The 26,575-nt window shown below is 35.9% G+C and overlaps 1 protein-coding gene across 1 annotated transcript in view; it reads right to left on the bottom strand.

Annotated features, from left to right (window-relative positions):
- Window positions 1-26,575, bottom strand: part of fgf11b (fibroblast growth factor 11b) — a 65,339-nt gene that overhangs the window by 22,914 nt on the left and 15,850 nt on the right. Inside the window, exons 2-3 of the mRNA XM_051121842.1 lie at window positions 13,467-13,577; window positions 8,109-8,212 (exon numbers count right to left, since the gene is read on the bottom strand). Coding sequence (XP_050977799.1) covers window positions 8,109-8,212; window positions 13,467-13,577 — 215 coding nt within the window. The remainder of the gene's footprint in view (window positions 1-8,108; window positions 8,213-13,466; window positions 13,578-26,575) is intronic.

Raw genomic sequence — 26,575 nt, 5'->3', positions numbered from 1 at the left:
TGTCTAGAAAATCCATTTTGATTTTAGAATTTTTAGATATTTTGGCTGGAAACAAGACAAAAATTCTAAGTAAGAAAAGCATGTTTTGCAGTGCAGAGATTCCAACTATAAACAAAAAGCAAAGAAACTGCAATTTTGGGGGTTGTAAGGTTGTAAAGATGTATTTGCAGAGCAGAAGAATTAATGTAAAAAAATGTAGATCAAGAATTGTTTTAGAATTGGATCGTGACTTCCAGAATCGGAATCGGATCGGATTGTGAAGTGCTTGAAGATTCCCACCCCTTTTTTGCCCACTCCCCAGCCAAAGTTCCCTGACTAACCCTAACCCTAACCCATATATGAAAGACAAGATCTACCTACTGAAGAATTGATAAAAAAAGAAAGCCCAAATTGTACAATTTGAGGCTTTTTATTTAGTATTTTAATTAGTAATGCACCGATCAAAATGCAAATTTGCAGATACCAATACTGGTTACTGATTTTTTTTTTTTTTTAAGCAAATTTATTTATTGGTTATTTGCTCTATAACAAGCAAACTTTTTAAACAAAAATATACAGTATGTAGACATTAGAAATTAGAGGCAACCACTGCAATTTAATCATAATCCAAACAAAGATTTTACACACATGTTGTTTGAATTAGTTTGTATAATTTCAGAATTCAAAGCAAAACCAGAAAGGTCTGACTTTAGCTTTGCCAAATTATTAGGGCTGTCAGTTTAATGCGTTAACTTAATTAATTAGTTATGAAAAATAATGCAATTAAAATATTTTAACGCAGTTAACGGACTGGCCCCACCCCCAGACCAGTACATCATCTTATATTTAATATAGTTGACTGTTGACAAATATGATGCAGGGAAACAATTCCACAAATGCAGTTATGCCCTAAAATACTAAATATGGGTGCAAAAAATGCCCCTATATGCGTTTTGTCATATTAATATATATCACAGGATATGATTTTGTTCCGATCTATCACAAGCTTAAATGTGATTTGTGAATGTGAATATGACAGTTCAGTAAATAAGAAGTTGATACTGTGTTATATTTTAAACACAATATTATTTGTTTTTGCTCAATTTAGCAGAGAACACTTTACCTATAAAGCCATAGCAGCGGTGTTTAGTGGCATCTATACATATCTATGACAGCCACGCTTATAAATACTACTTTATCCACCTTATTTTTCAATGCAAGAGTAAGCTGTTTTCTGGTAATGTGTTAGACTTCCAGTTCATAAGCTGCCGTAGGGAAATAATGAGAAGAATAGTGAAGTGCAGTAAACAGTAAAACGGTTTGCACTACAAACAAGTGTGTTCGTAATTAAGATGATGCAATAAAATAATATGGTAAGACACACCAGTTTGCAATATCAAGCAGCAGAAAGAAAATGGCATTGCCATCAAAACTTTTCTCAAGACAGTCAGATCTCTTCAGTAATACATTAATATAACCCACACCCCCATTTCAATATTTATATTTTCTTCCTATATTTCAACCATCATGAACAGTGAGCTTGTTCTCTGCCTGCTACACTATTTTCTCCTCTTTGCGTCCGTCTTCAACGTCTCTGACCTCTGTTAACGTCCTGCTTACAGACACAGGTGTGATGTATTTTTCTTTATCACTGTCCCAGTACCTCCCGAAAATAACAAAGAATGGAGAAATGTAATGTATTATTTGTACTTATTGTACTGTTATTTTCAGGATCTACAGTGATAAAGACCTACAATTTGATTGTGAACGATAGGTTGGCGACCACTGGTGTAGAGGCTGGTATTGAAACTGCAATTTGGATCTTCAACCCGTTGATCCCAACTGAAGTCACCTATGAGGAAGTGCTTTTCCAAAAACCTTAACTTCTTTTTGACTGAAGGAAGAAAGACATGAATATCTTGGATGACATGGGGGTGAGTAAATTATCAAGACATTTTTATTCTGGAAGTGAACCAATCCTTTAAATGTCTTTTCAGTGGAAGAAAGAAAATCTAATATGTGAAATGATGATGACAGAATCTCTCTCTTGGTTTTTTGTTTGTTTGTTTTTTGCCTCCGTCTATAGTTACATAAAATACTTTTAACATCTATGGAAAGTTTCAATTGCACTGGTTCTTCATAGTAGAAAAAAGATCATTAAAATGTTCTTTAAATCATTAAAATGTTCTTCACACTAGGAAAGTGTGACGTGCGAGACATGTCTCAAAAGGATTCTTGTAGCTTCGTAAAATTATGGTGGAACCACTGATGTCACATGGACAATTTTATTGATATCCTTAATACATTTTTGGGCCTGGGAACATTTCAGTTACATTTCTGTCTATCGAGGGTCAGAAAACTCTCAGATTTCACCAAAAATATCTTAATTTGTGTTCTGAAGATGAACGAATGTCTTATGGGTTTGGAATGACATGAGGGTGAGTAATTAATGACAGAATTTTCATTTTTGTGTGAACTATCCCTTTAAAGGTTATTTGGGGAACCCAAAATGCTAATTTTATAGCATTGCTGCAAAGCCCTGCCTTTGAGACTTTTATTTTTAAGATTGTGGAATTTCCAAAAATCACTTTGATTCAGACTGTTAATAAATCATTCAGGCTATTTTGTGAACCATTTGGTTGTAAACATGGCTGTAACCAGGGTTTGAAAATTTCTGAGGTCTGAGGTTAAGAATTATGCTATTATAACCCTGACAAATAGGCTACAACTCATGATACACACTGTTTTTGATGCCATTTATAACGTTTCTGACAGATAATATCATGATGTTTTTTTGTGTCTGCCTTAACGAATGTGGTATCCTGTCAGCATTAACCTGTCCATTGGCTTTTTGATTAATGTTAGTTTAAGTGCTGGCAATACAGTGTTGCCAGATATTCTATGAAAACAAATAAAAACCAAAAATAAAAAACCAATAAAAAAAACAAAAAAAAGCAAAATTAGTTTAAATCTTATGCAAATAATATAAAATAAAGACATTGCTATCCCAAGAATGCAACTTCCCACTTAATCAACTTTCTAAACTGCCAAATTAAGTGCAAAAGACAAATCCAAAGACACTTATAATAACTGGGTCTGGCAACACGACTGTGCCCGTGCCCTCAATCACAATTCTCTCAAGCTTTGTTCACTCCACTAGCGTTGCAGCGATCATTCTTGGAAACTGGCTAAACTTTGTTATATGTATACCCTCATATGAGGAGTTTTAAAATGCAGATTAATCATTCAGACAACAATTTACATTTTTGAACATGAAAAATATAGGTCCAGGACCTCATAGCTGGCTACGGCCATGCTTGCAAACAAGTTTTGCTCAACACAAGAGAAATATGTGACCTTGGACCACAAAACCAGTCTTAAGTAGCATGGGTATATTTGTAGAAATAGCCAACAATACATTGTATGGGTCAAAATTATCGTCATTAGGATATTAAGTAAAGATCATGTTCCATGAAGATATTTAGTACATTTCCTACCGTAAATATATTAAAACTTAATTTTTGATTTGTAATATCCAATGCTAAAAGCTTCATTTGGACAATTTTTCACCCTCAGATTCCAGATTTTTAAATAGTTGTATCACGGCCAAATATTGTCCTATCCTAACAATCAGTGGAAAGCTTATTTATTGTATTAATGTATGAATTCAATTTAAAACTAAATTTTTAAATTAAAAAATAATTGACCCTTATGGCTGGTTTTGTGGTCCAGCTTTTGAAGTGATTCAATAGTACGTAGCGTCGTGGACGCGCATCCCAGAGCTAGTGCTACACAAGCTTTTGTGCTTAAAAAGTATACAAATTTTTATTTTCCAAAAAAAATGACCAATTGTTTCGCTAGATAAGACCCTTCTTCCTCAGCTGGGATCATTTAGAGCCTTTTGAAGCTGCATTTAAACTACATTTTGGAAGTTCAAAATCAGAGCACCAATTAAGTCCATTATATGGAGAAAAATCCTGAAATGCTTTCCTTAAAAACATAATTTCTTCACAACTGAAGACAGAAAGACATGAACATCTTGGATGACAAATGGGTGAGTAAATTATTTGTAAATTGTTGTTCTGGAAGTGGACTTCTCCTTTAAATCTTCCAAAATGATGTGATTTCTAATTACATTAGCTGATGCAAATAACCATCATATATTATTTTCATCAGATCTTGATGATAAGGGTTTCCAAATGCTGTTAAGAGTATTAATATAAAACAAATGTAGTTAACAATACCATAAAACATCTGTTCCTTACAAGCGACGTCCAACATTAAATACTAAAAGGAGAGTGCTTTAAGACAGCAGTGAAAAGTCTAACTCCAACATTTTTATTTTATAGATGTGCCATATTCAAAAAGCATATTGTCATAATTGCAAATCTTGTGGATTTTAACCTTTTAAATCATGCAGCTGAATTGCCCCTTCCAGATCTGATGGTGCATTTTAAACCTTAATGGTCATTACAGGATTTGCACCAAATGCGGCACGAAGACATGAGAAATGTCTGCCCAAGGGGATGTACGAAATCCATTATGTGGCAGAAGAGCACAATCCCTGAGGCAGCTCGCCTAATTTACGTGGGCTTATTACAATGAGATACTTACAGAGCTTGACAATATAGTGGCATATTATGAATGACCTTCTCTTTAACTGCAGTGAAGAGAGGAGGGGAGGGGACCGGGAGCATGCGGAGGAGAAAAATGCCCTGGGGAGAGAGGTGTTTCCCCATTGGCTGTGTCCTCCGAGTCTCTGAGCCGCTCTTACATATTTGTCTGTTCAGTTACACACGCTTTCTCTAAGCCGACGGTTATCAAACACGCACTTGCCCTCACACTTGCTTAAACAATCTTATGCGTAGACTGGTGATATAACACAATAATTTCCATGATTTCCTGCATCCAGATGCCAGTTAAGCAGCATTGTAAACATAGATATCATTCCCAAATTAATCTGCTTACGTAACCCCTCTGACATTGATTAAAATAAACCATCCCGTCGCACACAATTTACCCAGAATTCAATGTAATGTTCTTTGATACGACTGGAAGCAAAAATAATGTTTGTTTGAGTGCCAAAGACTGAAATAGGGCACAGAGAGGACAAATTCAGATGCATAGGGAAGGACAAAGCTGTTAAGGACGAGTCTGAATGAAAGGAAATGGTGAAAATGACAGGGACAGGACAGGACGGATAGACCGGACCTAAGACGAGGGGAGGAGGGACAGTTTTAGGATCACAGACACAGGACAGGATGTCCCAAAGCTCGCAGCGCATCGGTAAGCGACGCGGGCTCTGAATTAAAGGCAGTTGCCTTTGAACCAAATGCCGCTCTCCACTTCTGAGAAGAAAATCCCCTCATTTCTCAGTTCACAGAGAGGCAGGAGACAAAAGCTCTCTCATCCCCCATTCTAATCGGCAGCTCTGGGATGCGCGCTCACACACACATATACACAGCTTAACAAACACACACTCAATATCTCTCTCTGCGAGCTGTCTCATCACGCTCTCTGTTCTCTTTATCCTGCTCTAGCCGTGACACAGTCTAAATATCTGCTCCACCTTGCCTGCTAATGCTGCTGCTTTCCACTCTGCTCCACATCAAGCACAATTTGTGTAATTGGTCACACTGCATGGCCTGATCCGTTGTTATTGTTTTTATTTTTATGGAAAAGCTTGACCTTTGGGAGCAGTAACGGCACATATCCAATGTAGGGTCTCTAGTACTTTAAACACGAGATTCGAAATGTTTCCAGAACCACAAGCAATATTTAAAATTCCTTAAGAATGTATAACTGTAGAAGTTTTTTTTTTTTCTTTTTTGTGGCTAAACACACTACCATTCTAAAGTTTGGTGTCAACAATATATATTTTTAAGCAATTATTCATTGAAGATGCATTAAATTGATCAAAAGTGACTTCAAACTAATTTTCTTCTTTTGGATTTTATATTCAAAGAATCCTGAAAAATGTATAATAGTTTCTAAGAAATATCAACATTGATCACATATTAGATTGATTTCTGAAGGATCATGTGAGACTAAATACTGAAATAATGGATGCTGAAAATGCAGCTTAGCATCACAGTAATAAATTACATTTTATGATCTATTGAAATAGAAAACAGTTATTTTAAATTGTAATAATATTGCACAATACACTGTAAAAATGACTCTGAATTTAACAGTAAGAAACTGTAAAAATGCTACAGTAAAAACCTGTTAAATGGTTAACGTAAAAGATGGTAAAATTTACAGTGAATAACCGTAAATTTATATTCCCAGAATTCCCTGTGTTACATTTTTTTTTTTAATGTGATGTTGTTTTTTGTTGTTGTTGAAATATCTCTTTCTTCTATTTTTTTTTTCTTAGCAGTTTTGTAGGGTAGCAGCGTTGTATGATTTTTAATTTTCAAAAATCATGTTTTTTTTTATTATGTTGTCGTGTTATTGTTGTGTTTTATTGTACTAGTTAGCTGTATTTTTTTTTAGTTATTTTTACTTAATCAAAATAACCCATATGACATGACCATAGGGTAAAATGCTCATAAACTGACTCTCAGAGAAGTTCTAGAGATTAAGTACTCGGCTGAGGCTAAAAACACTGCAAAACAAAAAGACTGAATTTCTCTGCAATAATATGTTGATTGTACCAAATTTTTATATACACAAATGTAGATTTGTTAAAGTTTCTCCTTGTTTTATGGCGTTTAAAAATTATTTTAGAATTTTATTTCAATCCATAAAACATTTCAAAGCATTTAACAAAATATATATATTTTTTAATATTATTTAGTATATTTTATTCTGCTTTGAATTATTGTCAATGTTTAACAATGGAAAGATGACAATGCCTGTTTGTTATTTGAAGGTTTAATAAATCGGTTACAAAAAAGTCTGAGAACACTGTGTGTCATGCACTCTTCAGTACATGTGTAGTAAACGAAACCACGCGTCTGCGCCATTCATTCACACAGAGACACACAGAACATGCAGGATTTATATTTAAATAGTATTTTTGTGGCTTAATATTCACAGACATGAGTTTTGATTTAAGTGTACTGACCTATTTTTTGTTATTCATCCAAAAATTTGGCAAATTCCATGACTTTATACAGTAAATTCCATTTTTATGATGGGATTCTGTGATTCAGTCCATGTTTTCCGCATCGCGGAAATCATAGGGCCCTAATTAGAGCTGTTAAATCTGGAAAAAAAAACAACAAAATCACAAAAATTTAATGCCAAGGGAAAGAACCTAAGGAATTGAATGGCTGGGGTGTGAAATTCTGTTACCTTCCTGCAGAGTTGAGCTCAAACCTGCTCCAACACACCTACCTGGGCATTTTTAGTCTTGATTACCTGGTTTAGGTGTGTTAATTAAACTAAAATTAGTTAATTAAACTAATTAAAGGAGAACTCCACTTCCAGAACAACAATTCACTAGATGAGACCCTAGATGAGACCCTTCTTCCTCAGCTGGGATCTTTAGAGCCATTTGAAGCTGCATTTAAACTGCATTTTGGAAGTTCAAATTCGGGGCACCAATGAAGTCCTTTATATGCAGAAAAATCCTGAAATGCTTTCCTCAAAAACCATAATTTCTTTACGACTGAAGACAGAAAGACATGAACATCTTGGATGACAAGGGGGTGAGTAAATTATTTGTAAACTGTTGTTCTGGAAGTGGAGTTCTCCTTTAAGGTAAAATCTGAAGGAAGGTAGCCCTCCAGAAACACAACTGGATAATTATGATATAGCCAGAGAAATTCAGTACCATGGAGAGCAAACTGCCAATTCAGCACCATGGAGAGCGTTTAAGAACTTCACCGCTGGGACCAAAGTGGGTATTTTTGTGCCATAAACTAAACCTAGAGTTTTCAGAACCAATGACAGAGTCTGCATCCTCCTAATTACACCATCCTCTTTCACACCAGTCTGTTTGACCAAACTCTTTATTATAAGGAGAGTAATTAAACACTCTGCATAATTATTTACCCCTCAAAAAGCAGCACATCGTCAATTATCTGTGAATCATTATTGTGGAGACACTTGGAGGACACCGGCATAATGATACTAATTATGATAATCATCAATCCTTAAAAGAGCATTCAGTCACTTACGGAGGTGTACAGGTATCCCTCGCTGTTCATGCCCAGGTAGAAGCCAGTCTTCGCGCCCTGAATTGCCACTATCCGCAGACCCACAGGAATCAAGTTGAACTGTGCTGTGGAATGAAATCAGAGAAATCCATGCTCAGAGAATTAGATTAAACACCTAACAGTATTTGGTTGCTTTAGATGTCAATCAAACTTTCTTTGCATTTCTAAGTGGGCGGTTCTCGGGTAGAATAAGCTGCAATGACAACCTTTTTGCCTTAAGTCACAAGCCTGGCTTTGTGAGACTAGGGACAACGTGACATAGGATGAAACAGGATAACAGAGATGAAGACGAGAGCGACACAGAAGAGCAGATGTAAAACTGACAGGGATGGAAAAGATAATGGCGTGAGGTGGGGGAAGGTATACAGGAGGGACTATCTGTCCTACGTCTGTTGTCCTTGATAGAAAGATGGATTGTGTTTGATATGGATCATTCAAGGAACATCACACAGTTAATGCTTCTGAGAGATAACAGAAGATAAAACCATGCAAAATAAAAGGCAATGAGAGGGAGAGAGATATTCCCGCACAGGCTGAGAGAACACTGGGTAAATATTTCTGCAATTAGTCTACAGTGAGATTTCCTGCTGGAGTTTGACACATATATGACAGTATCTAATTGGTGTCGGACATATCTTAACAATTTAGCGCCATCAAATTCAGCTCATTGGGTGGGAAGTGTTTAGGATTCACGTCAGAACGCCCTGTCACAACGTTCATGGGATGCTGCAGCCTTATGGTTATTTAATATGTGTGACAGTCATTTCAATAGACAAGCGTGACATGTAAGCTAGTCCTTGACAACCCAGGCAGGAATGTGCTACACTTGTGCACCCTGACAACTGCCATCCCAATAAAATACTTCTCAATCCGTTACTCGTACACTCAAAAAAACTCACACAGAGCTACAAAAGGCACAAGAACTCATGACGCATCACATGTCTGCTCTCGTTGGCATGTTTTTCTCTCTCCTTCACTGTCTCTTCCCCTTCATGAACAGCATGTTATGGTGACTCAACATAAAATACAACACTGTACCCCTGTGGCCTCAGGCTGAACCTGTACAGAAAAATTGACTTGACCAGAATGGCACAAATGCGTCACAATACCAAAATCTTTGGTTGACTCCAGAACACATGCATACTCTACACTGTTAAAAATGAAGATTCTGTCATTACCTACTCACTCTTATGTTGTTCCAAACCTGTATGAAATTGGATGAAATCTGAGAACTTTCTGACCCTGCATAACAGCAATGCAACTGACACGTTCAAGGCTCAAAAAGGCTGTAAGGACATTGTTACAGTAGTCACATATGCAGTGCCCTCCACTAATATTGGCACCCTTGGTAAATATGAGCAAAGGCGGCTGTGAAAATAAATCTGCATCGTTTATCTTTTTGATCTTTAATTTAAAATATATATATATAATATACTAACCTTTCATTGAAGTGAAACGATTGAAAGTGGGGGGAAACTCACATTATGCTTAAATAACATTATGATAAATGAATGTTTTTCTCCAATGCATGTTGGCCACAATTATTCTTATGAGTAAAATATCTCTGAAGTATATTCCCATTCATAATCAACATTTTTAGCAGACCAGGGTGACTAGGAGCATGAAATTGTCAAGCTATGACTTACTGTTCCACAGGATTATAAATATGAGGAACACAAAGGCCAAATTCCTTTAATCATCCATCACAAGGAGTAAAACCAAAGTATATAGTTTAATAATCAGTAGCAATAATTAAGAAATTCCAATAAACCAAGAGGACGTGTGTCTATATTGCTCGGTGAGGAGGCGAGTTTGAGTGGCCAAAGACTCTCCAAGGAGCACAGCAGAAAGCCTAAAAAAATCAAACCTCTTACACCACCACATGTTGTTTGGGAGGGTTTCAAGAAAAAACCTCCTCGCTCATCCAAACTCCAGCATATTCAGTTGTCAGACCAACTGAAACTTCAAACGGGATTGGCTTCTATGGTCAGATAAAACTAAAAAAGAGCTTTTTGGCAGCAAACCCACCAGATAGGTTTGGCACAAACAAGGATAAAAAGTACCCCATGTCCATGGTTAAATATACTGCTGGATCATTAATGTTGTGGGCCTATTTTTCTGCTGGAGGTCCTGGACATCTTGTTCAGATACATGGTATGATGGATTCTATCAAATACCAACAGATAAAAACTGTAAAACTGACTGCCTCGGTTAGAAATCTTTTAATGGGCCGTGGCTGAATCTTCCATCAGGACAATGATCCAAAACAAACATCAAAAGCAACACAAAAATGTGTCACTGAGCACAAAATGAAGCTTCTGCTATTGCTGTCCCAGTTCCCTGACCTGAACTTTATAGAAAATGAGTGGGGTGAACTGAAGAGAAAAAGCACCAACATGGAGCTGTGAATCTGAAGGATCTGGGGAGATTCTGTATGAAGGAATGGTCTCTGATCTCTTGTCAGGTGTTCTCCAAACTCATCAGGAATTACAGAAGAAAACTCTGAGCTGTTGCAATAATTGGTTGCCAATAATTGTGGCCAACATGAACTAAAGAAAAACGTTTATTTGATAGTCAGATTTTCTCCCACTTTCCATTGTTTTACCTCAATGATAGGTTAGAATTTTGTGAATTTTTTGAATGAAAGATCAAAAGGATAAATAATGCAGATATAAAATAAATGAAAAAAGATTAAAATAAAACCGCCAATAAGTCGTAGCAAGTCGCTGTGCCATTGATTCAAACATTTTGTTTAAAACAGCTGATTCATTCAGAAAAGGAACAAGTCACTGTGGCTACAACTGAAATTGCATACTTATCTACTATATAGTAGGTGAAAAACAGTATGCAAAAGGACTAGCATGTCCAAATTCACAGTATTCATAAAACAGTAGATGAAAGCTACCCAGATGACTTACTACTATGATGGCAAGAATTTGAAGTGTGCATCCAGTAGACAATTTACTATCCCATGAGGCCACAGGCAGTGTTGTCAAGTCCCGGGTTTTCCCGTGGAATTGGGCTACTTTAACACTATTGCTACAGGTTGTTTTTCATGTCTGCGGGTTTAAGTGACCCTAATAGTGTGATATTTATCCCCTGGAATACGAATTTCAAGTGAACCTTACCGAAAAAAACGTATTTTATCCCCCGGAGTGTGATTTTTAACTGGGGGACCCCCTACTGAAACGCAATTAGATTACATTCATACTACATACATTCAAACTATTTAGAACAGGGGTGCCCAAACTCAGTCCTGGTGGGCCGGTGTCCTGCAGAGTTTAGCTCCAACCCCAATTAAACACACCTGAACCAGCTAATCAAGCTCTTATTAGGCATACTAGAATCCTCCCAGCAGGTGTGTTGAGGCAAGTTGGAGCTAAACTCTGCAGGACACCAGCCCTCCAGGACCGAGTTTGGGCACCCCAATTTAGAACATACTTTTTAGCATCAACAAAGTACCTACTGAGAGAGCCTTTTTTATAAATGGGTTACTGAATCATTCACTCAAGTGATTTGTTCAAAAACACAGATTCATTTAGCAACGAAACATAGTGTTTTGGCCACAGACATTTTGTTTTTGCTATGAGGGTGTAAGCGATCCCAATAACATCATATTTATCCCCTGGAATACAGATTTTACCAAGGGAACCCCACCAAAAAAGCGTATTTTACCCCCGGAGCATGATTTTTAACTGGTGGACCGTCCAACCGAAATGCAATTGGGCTAGTTTTGAGTAGCTTTTTGGCGCATTTTGTTGTGAAAACTTGGCAACCCTGGTCACAGGATAGGATTTGTGAATGGCAGTAAACTAACGCAACTGACACTGGTGGCCCACATGACAATGACAAAATTAATGTAGTATGTCCAGATTACATTCATACTACATACATTCAAACTGTTTAGAACAGGGGTGCCACACTCAGTCCTGGTGGGCTGGTGTCCTACAGAGTTTAGCTCCAACCCCAATTAAACACCTGAACCAGCTAATCAAGCTCTTACTAGGCATGCTACAATCTTCCCAGCAGGTGTGTTGAGGCAACTTGGCGCTAAACTCTGCAGGACACCAACCCTCCAGGACCGAGTTAGGGCACCCCGACTTAGAACATACTTTTTAGCATCAACAAAGTACCTACTGAGAGAGCCTTTTTTATGAATGGGTTATTGAATCATTCACTCAAGCGATTTGTTTAAAAACACAGATTCATTCAGCAACGAAACACTGTGTTTTGCTCACAGACATTTTATTTTTGCAATGTGGGTTTAAACGACCCCAATAACATCATATTTATCCACTGGAATGCAACTTTTAACAGGGCAACCCCTTTAAAAATGCCTATTTTACCCCCCTGAATGTGATTTTTACAGAGGGACCCCCACATTGAAGTGTGACTGGATTAGTTTTGGGCTGGTTTTGAGTAGCAATGGGGCGGGTTTTGTTGTGAAAACCTGGCAACCCTGGTCACAGGAGAAGATTTGTGAATGGCAGTAAAGTAACACAACTGACACTGGTGGCCCACATGACAATGACAAAATGAATTTAGTATGTGCAGATTAAATTTGTACTACATACATTCAAACTATTTAAAACAGGGGTGCCCAAACTTGGTCCTGGAGGGCCGGTGTCCTGCAGAGTTTAGCTCCAACCCCAATTTAACACACCTGAACCAGCTAATCAAGCTCTTACTAGGCATGCTACAATCTTCCCAGCAGGTGTGTTGAGGCAAGTTGGAGCTCTGCGCAACACTTTGGCCCTTCATGACCAAGTTTGGGCGCCCCTGATTTAAAACATACTTTTTAGCGTCAACAAAGTACCTACTAAGAGAGTAGGGTGATTTCAGATGCAGCCTTTTTTATGAATGTGTTATTGAATCATTCAAAGCGATTTGTTTAAAAACTCTAGACAGTACTAAAAACATTCTCTTCTAATTATCTGCTATGGCTAGGCTCCTCAATTCTTGTCCAGACAAATATTAATGCTGCGGCATGAGATCTTCAATCATATTGCTGAGTGTGAATCCCTTAGAGTGGCACCAGTGACCATGGGCTAAGTGTTATACACCTGGCCTTAGGCCTGACATACCGGACATATGCCAACACTGGGCTCTCAAATTAATTACAGCAGACAGACAGACAGAACATGTACGTGAGGAGACTGTAAGACTGACGGAATGAACGACATGAACATCAGAAGAAGTCCAGCGGTCACAGGCACGGACACAAGCAGACACACCTCAATAGTTTCTACAAGTGACCAACCAGAGGTCACACCGCGCCTGTCAGGCGTGAATAACGAGTGAGAAAGAACACGCGCTTACAGAAGCAGCTGTTCTCGTCCCTTGTGCCGTCCATGGTGCCATCCGGCAGCATCTGCAGGTAGTAGCCGTGCTGGCTGTACAGACGGGTGACGATGCCTTTTAGCTGTGGCTCTGCAGAGATAAAACACAAACACAGGGACACAATGTTAGTCCAGGGAGAAAACATCACAGCTTGACCTATACGAGCACGACTTCATTAAAAATGACACAGAGTCTATCCATTGTCAGCAGTTACTGATGCTACACAGGTCATGCTGCAATGTTGTGGACATTTTAATATGACATGGAATTCAGTTCTTCCTTTGGTACACATGGAAGAAAACGATTTATTTCCATTAAATACACAAATGTTTGTTTGTTTGTTTGTTTAAAAAAAAATGAATGCTTTTATTCTGCAAAAGACACATTAAATTGATCAAAAGTGACAGAACATTTATAAATGCAGTTGTTTTGAACTTTCTATTCATCAAAGAATCCTGACAAACAATGTATCATGGTTTCTACAAAAGTATTACACAGCAAAAACTGTTTTCGACATTTCAACAGAAATGTTTCTTGAGCATATTAGCATATTACACTGATTTCTGGATCATGTGACACTGAAGACTGGAGCAATCATGCTTAAACTTCAGCTTTACATCACATGGCGTTTAGATAAAATATTAAATTCTTGGTTTAAAAAAAAACTATTTTTATAGAAACTTAGAAACTTAACACTTTACAACAAGAAAACATTTAACAAGAGGTGTTACAGGTTTAAAATTATACAACATATTTTAAAATACAAAACGTACTGCGACACGTTCTGGTAGCCAAACCTTTTTGGACATGTATTTCATCACATTAACTATTAATACCTGTGGTTACTTTGCTAGGACATCTTGAGGGGAACTGATTTCATACTTCCATTAAAAATCTCCCTGGGACCATTTGGTAAAAAGTAATTGCAAAATGACTAGGAAAAGTTAGCTATGAGAAAATTTGCTTGCAGTTGCAGCTGCCATTTGGATTGATATTTTGCCAGCTAATGCAATGAAATTCATACATTTCCCCCCGAACAAAGGAACACGCAACCTATTGATAGCTAAAAGGTAAATTTAATTAGAGTGAACTACAATTATTTGAAACCAAAAGAATCGGTCTGAATTGCATAAATTAATTAGATCTTTCCTCTATGATGATTAATTTAGTGTCTGTTAACTGGTTTTGTTTCAAGACATCAAGTGTATCATAATATATATATATATATATATATATACATATATATATATATTAAATAAATCATAATTTACTAATCTTATTATAAGCTGCATAAACCCAGTGATGTGGAATGATTAGCAAGTCATAAAATAACAGGATAAATGATAGAAATATTTTGTCTATAGGCAAATTTAGTCTCTCAGCTAAGTTATACAGTGGCATGCGAAAGTTTGGAGCCCCTTGCAGAATCTGTGAAAATGTGAATAATTCTAACAAAATAAGAGAGATCATACAAAATGCATGTTATTTTTAATTTAGTACTGTCCTAAGTAATATATTTTACATAAAAGATGTTGACATATAGTCCACAAGACAAAAAAAATAAAAAAAATAGCTGAAATTATTAAAATAACCCCTTTCAAAAGTTTGTAAACCCTTAATTCTTAATACTGTGTGTGATTACCTGGATGATCTACGACTGTTTTTTTTGTTTGTTTGTTTTGTGATGGTTGTTCATGAGTCCCTTGTTTGTTCTGAACAGTTAAACTGAGCACTGTTCTTTAGAAAAATCCTCCAGGTCCTGCAGATTCTTCAGTTTGCCAGCATCTTTTGCATATTTGAAGGAAACATGATGCATTAAGAGCCCGGGGGGGTGAAAAATTTTGAACAGGATAAAGATGTCCAAATTTTTCTTATTTTGTTGATATATATATATATATATTACCATTTAGTACTACCCTTCGGAAGCAACAGAAGATACCTGCATGTTTCCCGGAAGCCAAATTAAGTACAATGTACCTTGATCTTCAAATTCAAAAAGTTTTCACCCCCCCCACCCCCAAAACTTTTGAAGGGGGTGATTTTAATAATTCCAGCTATTTTTTTTGTCTTGTGGACTATATGTACATCTTTTATGTAAAATATCTTAGGACAGTACTAAATAAAAAATAACATGCATTTTGTATGATCTCTCTTATTTTGTTAAAATTATTCACATTTTCACAGATTCTGCAAGGGCTTCCCAAACTTTCGCATGCCACTGTATATAATATATTTCGGTTCTTATATATAGGCAAGGGAGGCAGTTCCTCCTTAAAACGTAACACAAATATTACAAAATATGACAATAAAAGTGTATAAATCACTCGTTTTTCTAAAGAAACACTTTCCAACAGCTACACAAGTGGGTAAAGTTACAGCGGGAATCCGCATCTCATTTGCCTCCCCTGAGCCCACTAAGTTTTAACAGACCCCCTAAAGCATGCGCTGGGTTTGGTGGGGGGTAATTGAGAATGAATGGGGCAAAGTCACGTGAGAGGACGCAATGCCTCCATCGCAATATGATTGGATATGACTGGTTACGCTTGACTGTGATTGATTCATGCGATAAATCCCGCCTCGTGTTCGTGCGTGTTCCACGTTCGCAAATCAGTCTAAATAAACAATATAATGGCGTTAATGAGAAGACTAATTTAAAAAAAGTCATTAAATAACTCACACACTTAGATATAACCACTTTGCTATGTTAAAATAAGACTTAAAGTGGCCTGAAAACAAAATATTTGGAAGTTTTTAGTGAATAATCGGCTTGGCGAAATCTTTAAAGTAAATCTTTAAATAGTCAAAAGTTAACTATTAAGAAAAGTATAGATGAACATAAGTTCACAGTTAAAATATGTTGTTTTAATTGTCGGCGCCAATAGCCTCGCAGTTAGTGCACCAACATACAGTGTGATTGCGCTCACGGTGACCCGAGTTCGAATCCTGGCTCGTGGTCCTTTGCCGATCCCACTCCTCTCTCTCTTTACCCAATGTTTTCCTGTCTTATCTACACTGTCCTGTCCAAATAAAGGCATAAAAAAGCCCAAAAATAAATCTATAAAAAAATATATATATATTGTTTAAATTGTTAATGCCTTGAGTTATTCATTTGGAATAAAGGTAAAATGCTTAAAAACATTAACTTGATGAGATTCATACTTGGCTTTAATAAACAGAATATAGATTACATTGTTAATGTAAAAATATAAAACAGAATCGAATTGTTCTCTCTTTTTCTGATAGTGTAATGTTTATTTAACAAAGAAAATGTGACTGGTACATGAATTTACATTTGATAGAAAGATAGATAGATAGATAGATAGATAGATAGATAGATAGATAGAACTTGTGTGAAGCAAACTGTCTATGTTGGCCTGATCTGACTAGCTTCTAAGAGGTGGCAGATGAATTTCTGCCAAAATACAACAGCATTTGGTTGGATGCTCAATTTTGATGTTAACAACAAAAGACATCTCTTTTAAAAGTTCAAAAGTCTATTTATTTTCCCATGCTAATGAAACATTTATAAAGTAAGGGGTTTTTGCATGTGTCATTGTTTTTCCCAACTGTCTACGACGCCATAAGAACAGACCTGCGACCCATTTTTGGGCCACGACCCACAAGTTGAGAACAACTGACTAATTTAGCATCACTATCCAGAGCACAGCTGTTCCTTCTGCACATGAAGATGCCTTAAAGACCTAAAGGGTCAGATCAGAATAGACCACCTTTCAAAAGCCTCAGATAATGCATTAGTCATGAACATTTAACATTCATAACTCACTTGACATTTAAACATACTCATGTACAACTGCTTGAAGACGACATTTGCTCTCGTATTCCCTGTGACCACTTTACTTTGAATGCTTCACCGTTACTGTATTGACAATCACCTCATCTTTATTTTTAGAGGAGCTTTGGTCACTACAGGACTTTGGCGAATAAAATGTGTTTGCTACTCTATAAAAGATTTACTCACATTCCACGTTTATTTATGAGACTAGAGGAGAACAAAAGCTGAATGTTTTATTAGCAGAGTCCCTCCGGCCTACTTTGTGTTCATTTTAAAAACAAGTGAAAGAAAAGCTAAACAGAAAGTTGCTTGTAAACAGGCTAGTTCCCAAAAACAGCTGTGGTAAATGTGGTGACCATGCTAAGAACAGTTTCTTAGGACTAACTGATTCGTCCCCCACAGTCAAATTCAAATGAAAGAAATCTCTCAAGGAAAAGAGTAATTTAAAAGCGATTATCTAGAGGGATAGGCTGGCTTGTTATGAGTTTTCACTGCAAAGGATATTAGTTAAAGGTTTGTATTGTATAAATAACAAGCTGGTGGGTTAAAAAGACAGTGAGTCTTCAATCATGTCAAATATAAATGAACTGAGAACTTCTTTGTAGTAATTATATGCTTAAAACCAATCGCAATTGGATATGAAGATCTTTTCTCACCTGTACAGTGAGTGTGTGTTGTTGAGTGTGTGTGTGGCCTTTCATTTGTCTTTGCTGTCACGACACCTTTAGCGGTGCAGAGGACTGTGGTGGAATTTGCTGAACTTTTCCCAAGACCCGGTAAAAGCTTGTATTGATTTCACCCACGCAAATCCTGATAAAAATTCCACTGACACAAAGAGGTTGCAAAGCTCAGGTTTGTGTGTGTCTGATTGTGTATGTGTTAGTTTTGCTGCTGTGGTTTTATCTCTGGTCTAAGATCAGCAAGAAGCATTGGTAGGAATAGGAAATTATTCTGCTTTCAAGTACACATGGGAAGCTCCTACTTCCGAATTGAGCAGTCGGGTGAGTTGGGTGTTTTTTCAACTATGCTTCAATGAAACACACTTTTAACACTTTCACAATTTTAACTGTCACCTAAAATGTCCAAGAGACTGTGTACATGCTAAAATTATGACAGAAATTCTTCTGTCATGCATGTCATAAACATTTGCACCACAGTGTCTTTTTTTTTTTAGCATATTTCAAATTATGTACTGTATTTGATAGCACTGTGGTAGAAATGACCTTTTAAACATTTAATTTATTCACACTTTTCAGGTAATCTGCAAAATTACAACTTAACTGTAAATGATGCACAACAAAAATGTGATATTTACCTTGATTTTACTTCACACAAATAATTTATCTCAAGTTGTTGTCTCATTGATAACAAAGTACACTAAATGTAGACAAAATAATTTGTTATGATGGACATAATGCCAAAATCTGTTGTCAAAATTAAAAATATGTATGTTTTTCACAATTTAAATATTTAAATCATTATTATTCTCATTGCTTTCTTTGTTTAGATAACTATTGTTTTAAAATGTAATAAAAATGCCAAAAGTTTTTGAACAGTAAGATTTGTAATGTTTCAAATATGTCTCTTCTGCTCACCAAGCCTGCATTTATTTAATCCAAAGTGCAACAAAATGGTACAATTTTAAAATATTTTTACTTTTTAAAATATCTGCTTTCTATTTGAATATATTTAAAAATGTAATTTATTCCTGTGATTTCAAAGTTGAATTTTTAGCATCATAGCTTCAGTCACATGGTCCTTCAGAAATCATTCTAATATTCTGATTTACTGCTCAAAAACATTTATTATTATGTTGAAAACAGCTGAGTAGATTTTTTTAGGTTTCATACAAAAGCTCTTTATTTTAGATAAATGCTGATCTTTGGATCTTTCTATTCATCAAAAATGTACTGTTTTAAACATTGATAATAATAATTCTGTTTCTAAAAATCTTCCTCCTAAAAACCTTTTGACTGTGTGTGTGTATATATATATATATATATATAATCTGACTTTCATAAAACAAAAAGAAAAAAAAAATCTGTTAAAGGTCTGTCAGTTTTAATAAATGTCAAACGCTGGAACAAAAAGTGCCTGAAACTGATTAAACACTCAAATATGATATGCCACACATTTACATTAAAAACTAAAAAGTTGCCAAAAAGGCCCTTTTTTCTGCTGTACAGGTGGGTAAGCATTAGGGAATACACCTGCATCACATTACACAACCTGTATTATTTATTTATGCATGTTACCTAGCAGATAATGAATTTTCGTAAAGCAAACCACAAAGGTTGAGTCATTAGCTTTTCATTAGCTGACTATAAAACTAATGTTATATATAACAAATATGACTAAAATACTGCAATAGAACTACTTTCCAACAATACCATTAAAGGAGAAGTCCAGTTCCAAAACAATAATTTACAAATAATTTACTCACTCCCTTGTCATCCAAGATGTTCATGTCTTTCTTTCTTGAATCGTAAAGAAATTATGATTTTTAAGGAAAACATTTCAGCATTTTTCTTCATATAATGGACTGATATGGTGCCCCGATTTTGAACTTCCAAAATGCAGTTTAAATGCGGCTTCAAACGATCCCAAATGCGGTTGTAAACAGAGAAAGAAGGGTCTTTTCTAGTGAAACGATCTGTTATTTTCATAAAAAAAAAAAAAAAATTCTGTGCTTCTGGTTCATGACAGTTAGGGTATGTCGAAAAATTCCCATCTCATGTTCTCCCTCAACTTCTAAATTGTCCTATATCGTTGTTTTACCTTTTTTGTTAAGAGTGTTTGATCTTCTTTGCATATTCACATTGCAAAGACTGGATCGGAACTTCTGCAGCGATGTAGGATGATTTTGAAATGATTTTTGAAGTTGAGGGAGAAAATACGACTGGAGTTTTTCAACATACCCTAACTGTCTTGAGTTCTATAACCGATCGTTTCGCTAGATAAGACCCTTCTTCCTCAGCCGTGATCGTTTGAAGCCGCATTTAAACTGCTTTTTGGAAGTTTAAAATCGGGGCACCATATCACTCCATTATATGGAGAAAAATGCAAAAATGTTTTCCTCAAAAAACATAATTTCTTAATGACTGAAGAAAGAATGATATGAACATCTTGGATGACAAGGGGGTGAGTACATTATATGCAAATCTTTCTTTTGGAAGTGGACTTATCCTTTAACTACAAAAATACCGCAAAATGCTTGCTTTCCATCCTCTTTCATCTGGACATCACAACCTTACAATGTTGAGTTTCCTATTAATTTACTTGGTCATTTATATGACACAAAATTCCTGATTACAGTATGTCTGATTAATATCCTTTGATTCTTAGTCTTTCTCCACCAAGAATGTAATGCATTATCCAACCAAAGGGGGAAACAAGTGATTATTTGCCAAGTGTGGTGGGGGAAGGGATGCATATGACATAATTTCATTAGAGAAGATGGCTCTATGTGTATTGGACAGGCATAAAGTATACACTAACAGCCTCATTTGATAGACAGCTGAAGCATGACAGGGCTAATCAGAATCTCAGCTGCCCTCCACTGGAACGGCGACACTGATGATTCACTTTAGAGTATCAACATAAAGCACCGGGTTGTGAACACCATCCCACGCTACTGTTAAACTGCGGGAACCGAGGCTATCACGGCTCTTCAACACCACATCCAAAAACCAGCATGACACAGCAAAGCGACAGAACACACAGATACACACGCCAACATGGTGTTTAGCAGCATTTAATGCTGCATGACATTTTGTACTAAATTAGCCCTGAGTAGGAACACAAGTAACTGGTGGGTTGCTCTCGATATATAGTGATACTAGAGTGTGTGGATTTGCGTAGTTAGTCACCATGCCATTTGCCTGGGGCTTGAGAGTAGTCACATGGCATTTACGGCTTATATGATTGGCTAACCAAGTATTATGGAGCTTTATATTTATGCACATGCTTTTTGCCATGTTGAGATTTTCATAAAATGAGAATGGAAAGGAATGAAACTAATGAAAAAGGGAGAAAAAGTATTGAAATGTGCTATTCTGGGAGCTGGATTACAAAGAACTGTATTAGAAAGAAATCCCCCTCTGTGTAAAAATCTTAGAAAAAGAAAAAAGAAAGCGGGTGACCGCTCTGATTTCCCCCCTGGGTGCTGTTTATCCGGTGGAGGTGAGGTGTGTGTGGGGAGTGGCAGTGTGCAGTGTCCAGTTCCAGACTGTTACAGATGGTAATTTTGTCAGAAATCACTGAGCTGCTGCCAACTCCACGCTGGAGATACAGCAAATGACGGCTGGTGTGCTGTGCCGAATCCTGCCTGTGAGGACCAGCCACCAGCTTTTATTCTCTCGCTTTCATTCAGACTAACATGCACTGGATGAAATACTGTTTGCCAGGATTTAGCAAAGCGACTGGAAGCTGCTACTGGAGAAATAAATGCTCGAATTCTGTTTATCTTGGATTTATTTTATCTTTCATTATTTGTCTTTCAGCTTCTCATCTCTACACAGTTATCTCGCAGTACCAAAACATATGATTTTCTTTCTTCCAAGAGAATTCTGAAGAACTGTGACATCGTGTTGATGCTTTCAAGGATGCAAATGTAGCATAAAAAATCATAACAGGGAGCCATAAGATCTGCAAAGTCTTCTGAAGCTATATGATTTGTTTATGAATCAATGAATAAATTATCAGTGTATAAAAGACTTCAGTTTTGGTCTGTTCCTCACAAAACTGTTTATCAAATGTATTGTAGTTCAGAAGACTTCAGAAGCTTGAAATGTAATGAAATGAACAACAATACAATTTTAATGGTAGAAAACTCCAAATGGCTTTAGATTTGGAACAATATGAAGGTAAGTAAATTATGACGTTTTTTATTTTTAAGTGAACTATTCCTATCGGCAGTAAGTTTTTGGTCCATATGCCAGCCATTATTTTGCACTGGGTATAACAGTGCACTTTATACCATGTTACATAATGTTGTGTTAATCTACTGCATGCATGTTCCCTATCAGGCTTTTATCTTTATCTTTTTATCCCTCCCTGGAATATATACAGTATGTTACACATAATACAACTTTTACACTTCAGTTCAGCTATCTCTTCGCTAAGCGTTATGGATCAATCCCATTTTAATAGCAACTGTTCCCATCTGCCATTTTATTACTGTCATACACACCATTGCTCTTTTCAGTCCAATGAGCTATACAGCTAAACAGTATTTTAACAGGAATTATCCAAAATATGGTAAAACGTTGTTGCTTGGGCACTACTGGTTACATACTGAACTGAAATTTCTTCCTTTTATACATTTCTAAATAACTATTGAGAAATACATGTTCTGAATCTGAATTAACTATGTAGTCTTATTTCTAAATCAAGCAATGAAGCATCAGCAAGGACACTTACATTTGCTCCAATGCAAATCAGTATTATTAACATTTAATTTCATTATCATCATTTCATTTAAGTATTGATTAAGCATTGGTCATTAAATGGGGAACAAAGCACCTTTACTTTGTTAAACAGTTAACAAAATAAAGGGTCAAAGAGTAAACAAAACGTTTTAGTTTTCGCTTACTGTAAGTGTTTCCTGCAACGCTTTCCGGTGCCTCGAGTGAATACCTTCGAAATCTGAATTGAATGTACAAAAGGGTGTAAAACAAAACTGTTAGAAATCTGTGATAAGCCTGTATCATTCCTGTGCCCAGAAACATACACACAAATGTACAGTACAGTACCAGTGTTGAACGATTCATTAGCAAATGATTATTTTAGCGAATCATTCAAAGAGACCTTACGATTTCTGACGAATCATCCTGATCATGACGCACTGAACTGCTTCAGGAATCATCCAGTAATGTTCATGTGAAAATAAGGTTTTGTATATTTTTTTAACCTTAAGTTCAGTAGTAGTAGGTTTTAAAATTAACAATTAATTAAGCAACATTAAAATAAAAGTTTTATTGACAGTTTGAGCATCACTCCTCCTAGTTAATGCGTAAGATTTCTGTGGAGAGTGCATGGATATTGTCCATTTAAGGAAATATACCTGTATTATGACATATAATAGCATTTTGTGTAAAATACATCTGCCTATTTATGCACTCTAATATAATATTTATATCTAAATATCAGTCTTTTTTTTTTTCTTGAAAGACATTAGCCTGAAAAATGGGCGGGATTTTACCTCAGTAAAAACGGTAAGATGCTCTATTGACACTGTGTAATATCGTCTTTCTAATTAACGTTTCGGTTTTGTAAAATGCCTCAATATACTTGTCAAAGAACGAACTTGATTACGTTTTCTTAGCGTTCAAATAAACACTTCTAGAACATGTACAGGTAGGTGAGTAATCAGGGTGCTAGTTGCTGTACCTCAGGTAGAAATATTACCTGTAACTAACAACAAACCTTATAAAAGCGTTATTTTCCAGAGAGCTTTTTAAGCTACATTTTATTTGAATAATTGTTTCTATAGTCATTAATGTTATGGCTTGAGCTATGTAATATAACTTGCTTAACAAGCAGTCACAGATGTCCATAAAATTAAAGTTTACTCTTGATTTTTAGAAACTGAATCTGCAGCTCACAAGCTACACCTCAGTATTGTTTTGAGTATACAAACTAAGTATTTGTCTTTTTTTGTTTATTTTATTTTTTTTAATTTTTTTTTTTTTATATATATATATATATATAACTGATGTGGCATTTTGCAGTAAGTTTTAAAACCTGCAATCTTTGTTTCTCTTAAGATATTTGTATTTAGTATTGTAAAACTGGAATCAAAACTATGCACATTTTAAAACTCATTTGCAAGAGGGGCTGACAAACTGATCGGGGGCTATGATAAATACAAGCAGGTAGGTTCTGTGATACACTTTAGATGAACTGCAAAATATTCATGGGAGCATTTTTGCCTAATGCAGTAGTCTTTAAAGTTGATCAAAATCAAAATTTTGATCTGGCTAATCTTACTTTTTGCAGCGTCAGAAATGTTTGGCTTTCCACCTGACAGAGGTGAATTGACTGCCACTAAGTGATAAAAGGGAGCATGGAAATCTGCAGGCATTGCAAACTTTTGTCTTTTTTAAGGCCGCATTTCCTAGTCCTCGAGTAACCCATCACTGCATGTTTTAGCAAGGCTTATTCAACTCATCAGCTCATGATTAGAGTTTATTTGAATAAAAGTATTATAACTTTATGCATAACCTATTGTACACTTGAATAATGCATTGATTCAGTACTTTATCATATATGCAAGATTAACCAGAACATCGTGATGCTCTTTGGAGGTTGTCAGGGAGCTCTTTAAAAAGTGGAACTTTATTGAGACTGCAAGATACCAAGGATACGACTAGCATATATATTGATTAGCTCAATACATCTGCCCAAGGAGAAAGTGATTGTGGCAAGGTAAACTTTTTCTTGCTTTTATTTATATGTTTAACATTTTTCGACAGATATTTTAATGTATATTCTAGGTTGAGGTTGTTATCTTGCTGCTATTCCTCCAATTACAAAAGGTCACAATAGGACAGCAGAAATTGTTTCTCCTGAGGCATTTGTTAAGGTCTCTGAAGGTATTTTTAATTGTACAATGTGCCTTTATGTATTTTTTTTTTTTTTTTTTTTTTTTTTTTTTGGAAATAGAAGTCTAGTTTGATGGAGTCTTGCTTTATTTGTTGCAAGAATTTGAATTTAGACAATGTTATTTACTTTCTTTACAGGTTTATACAGACATTCAGACCATTGTGTCCTTCCAGCCTTTCCTGCTCTGCATTAGAAAACACAAACAGAGTATCCAGAAACTCTACATCATTGTGGACAAGAAGGCAATTAAAAGCAAAATACAAGCTTTTTCGACAGTGACAAACTCTTCAAAGCTCGCTTCATATTCAGCACATCATACAGTGAGGAACTTTATAGTTGCACAGCGGCAGACATCAGGAATAAAAGAACTGAGAGGTGAGTTAGTGATTTAACAGGTCAGGAAGTGGTTTAAAACTTGAACATTTTCATAATTACCTATGTGCCAATAAATTTGTGTTTGTACTGTTTATCATTGGTAATTAAATAGTTTTTTTGGCATTTGTTTTTTTTTTTTTTTTTTGAAGTTGTGTTTACGGAAATATACATATATATAACATAATCCATTACATTACACATTTTAGGTAATGTAATCATTTTGAAGTTACCATATGTGTGAAATATGAATAGTTTTGCTTCTAACTCAGTATACTACATGGGATTCAATTCTGGCTAGTGTTAGACTGCACGGGTATTCCTCAGTTATTGAAGGTCAACTTTAGCTCTATGTGGAGTTGTTTTTAACTCTATTTGGGAGTTATTTCAGTAGCACTTTTAGAAGTGTTAAAATGCCTGTTTGGAGATTGGGACAATATCAAATCTATTAGAGTTGAGTTTACACTCCCAATTTTCTAAAGTAATATCAAATGAGACTTGACTTTTCTAAGCATTTGCCAGATTTACAGTCTATACCATTTTTTATAATTACTGTCACTGTGTCACTTTATTTAAAATTCATTACTTACCTTCTTGTCACTCTAAACCTGTAAGAGCATCATTCATCTTCAGAACACAAATTAAAATATTTTTGATGAAATCTTAAGAGCTTTCTGACCCTGCTTAGACAGCAATGCGACTGACACGTTTAAGATCTAGAAAGGTAGTAAGGACATTATTAAAATAGTCCATGTGACATCACTGGTTTATCTGTAATGTTATGAAGCGACAAGAATACTTTTGGTGCGCAAAGAAAACAAAAATAACGACTTTATTCAACAATTTCTTCTCTGTGTCAGTCTTAGATGCATGTTCACGAGAGCCACGATGTATGCTTGTGGTGCTGCTGACGCAGGAGCCGGCACTCTGACATAGAGCCTTGTTTACAAGCAGAAGAAGACATACACAGTCTTCGTAAACATGTCTGAAGATTTTGACAGAGAGGATGACTTACAATTTTTTTGCCCAAACTCTACTTATTTGAAGCAGATTATACAGAAATGGACGTTGTATGTCAGAACACTGGCTCCTGCGTCAGCAGCACCACACATCAAGTACTCTTATGAAAATGTGGGCGAAGGCTGACATTGAAGAGAAGAAATTGTTGAATAAAGTTGTTTTTAACAATGTCCTTGCACACCTTTCTAGGCCTTGAGCTTGGTAGTTCCGCTGCTGTCTATTCATGGTAAGCTCTCGGATTTCATCAAAAATATCTTAATTTGTCTTCTGAAGATGAGCGAAGGTCTTACAGATTTGG

This window comes from Labeo rohita, chromosome 10, assembly GCF_022985175.1.
Source record: "Labeo rohita strain BAU-BD-2019 chromosome 10, IGBB_LRoh.1.0, whole genome shotgun sequence".
NCBI lineage: Eukaryota > Metazoa > Chordata > Actinopteri > Cypriniformes > Cyprinidae > Labeo > Labeo rohita.
Note: the sequence above shows the minus strand (reverse complement) of the source record. Positions and strands in the feature narration are given on the sequence as shown.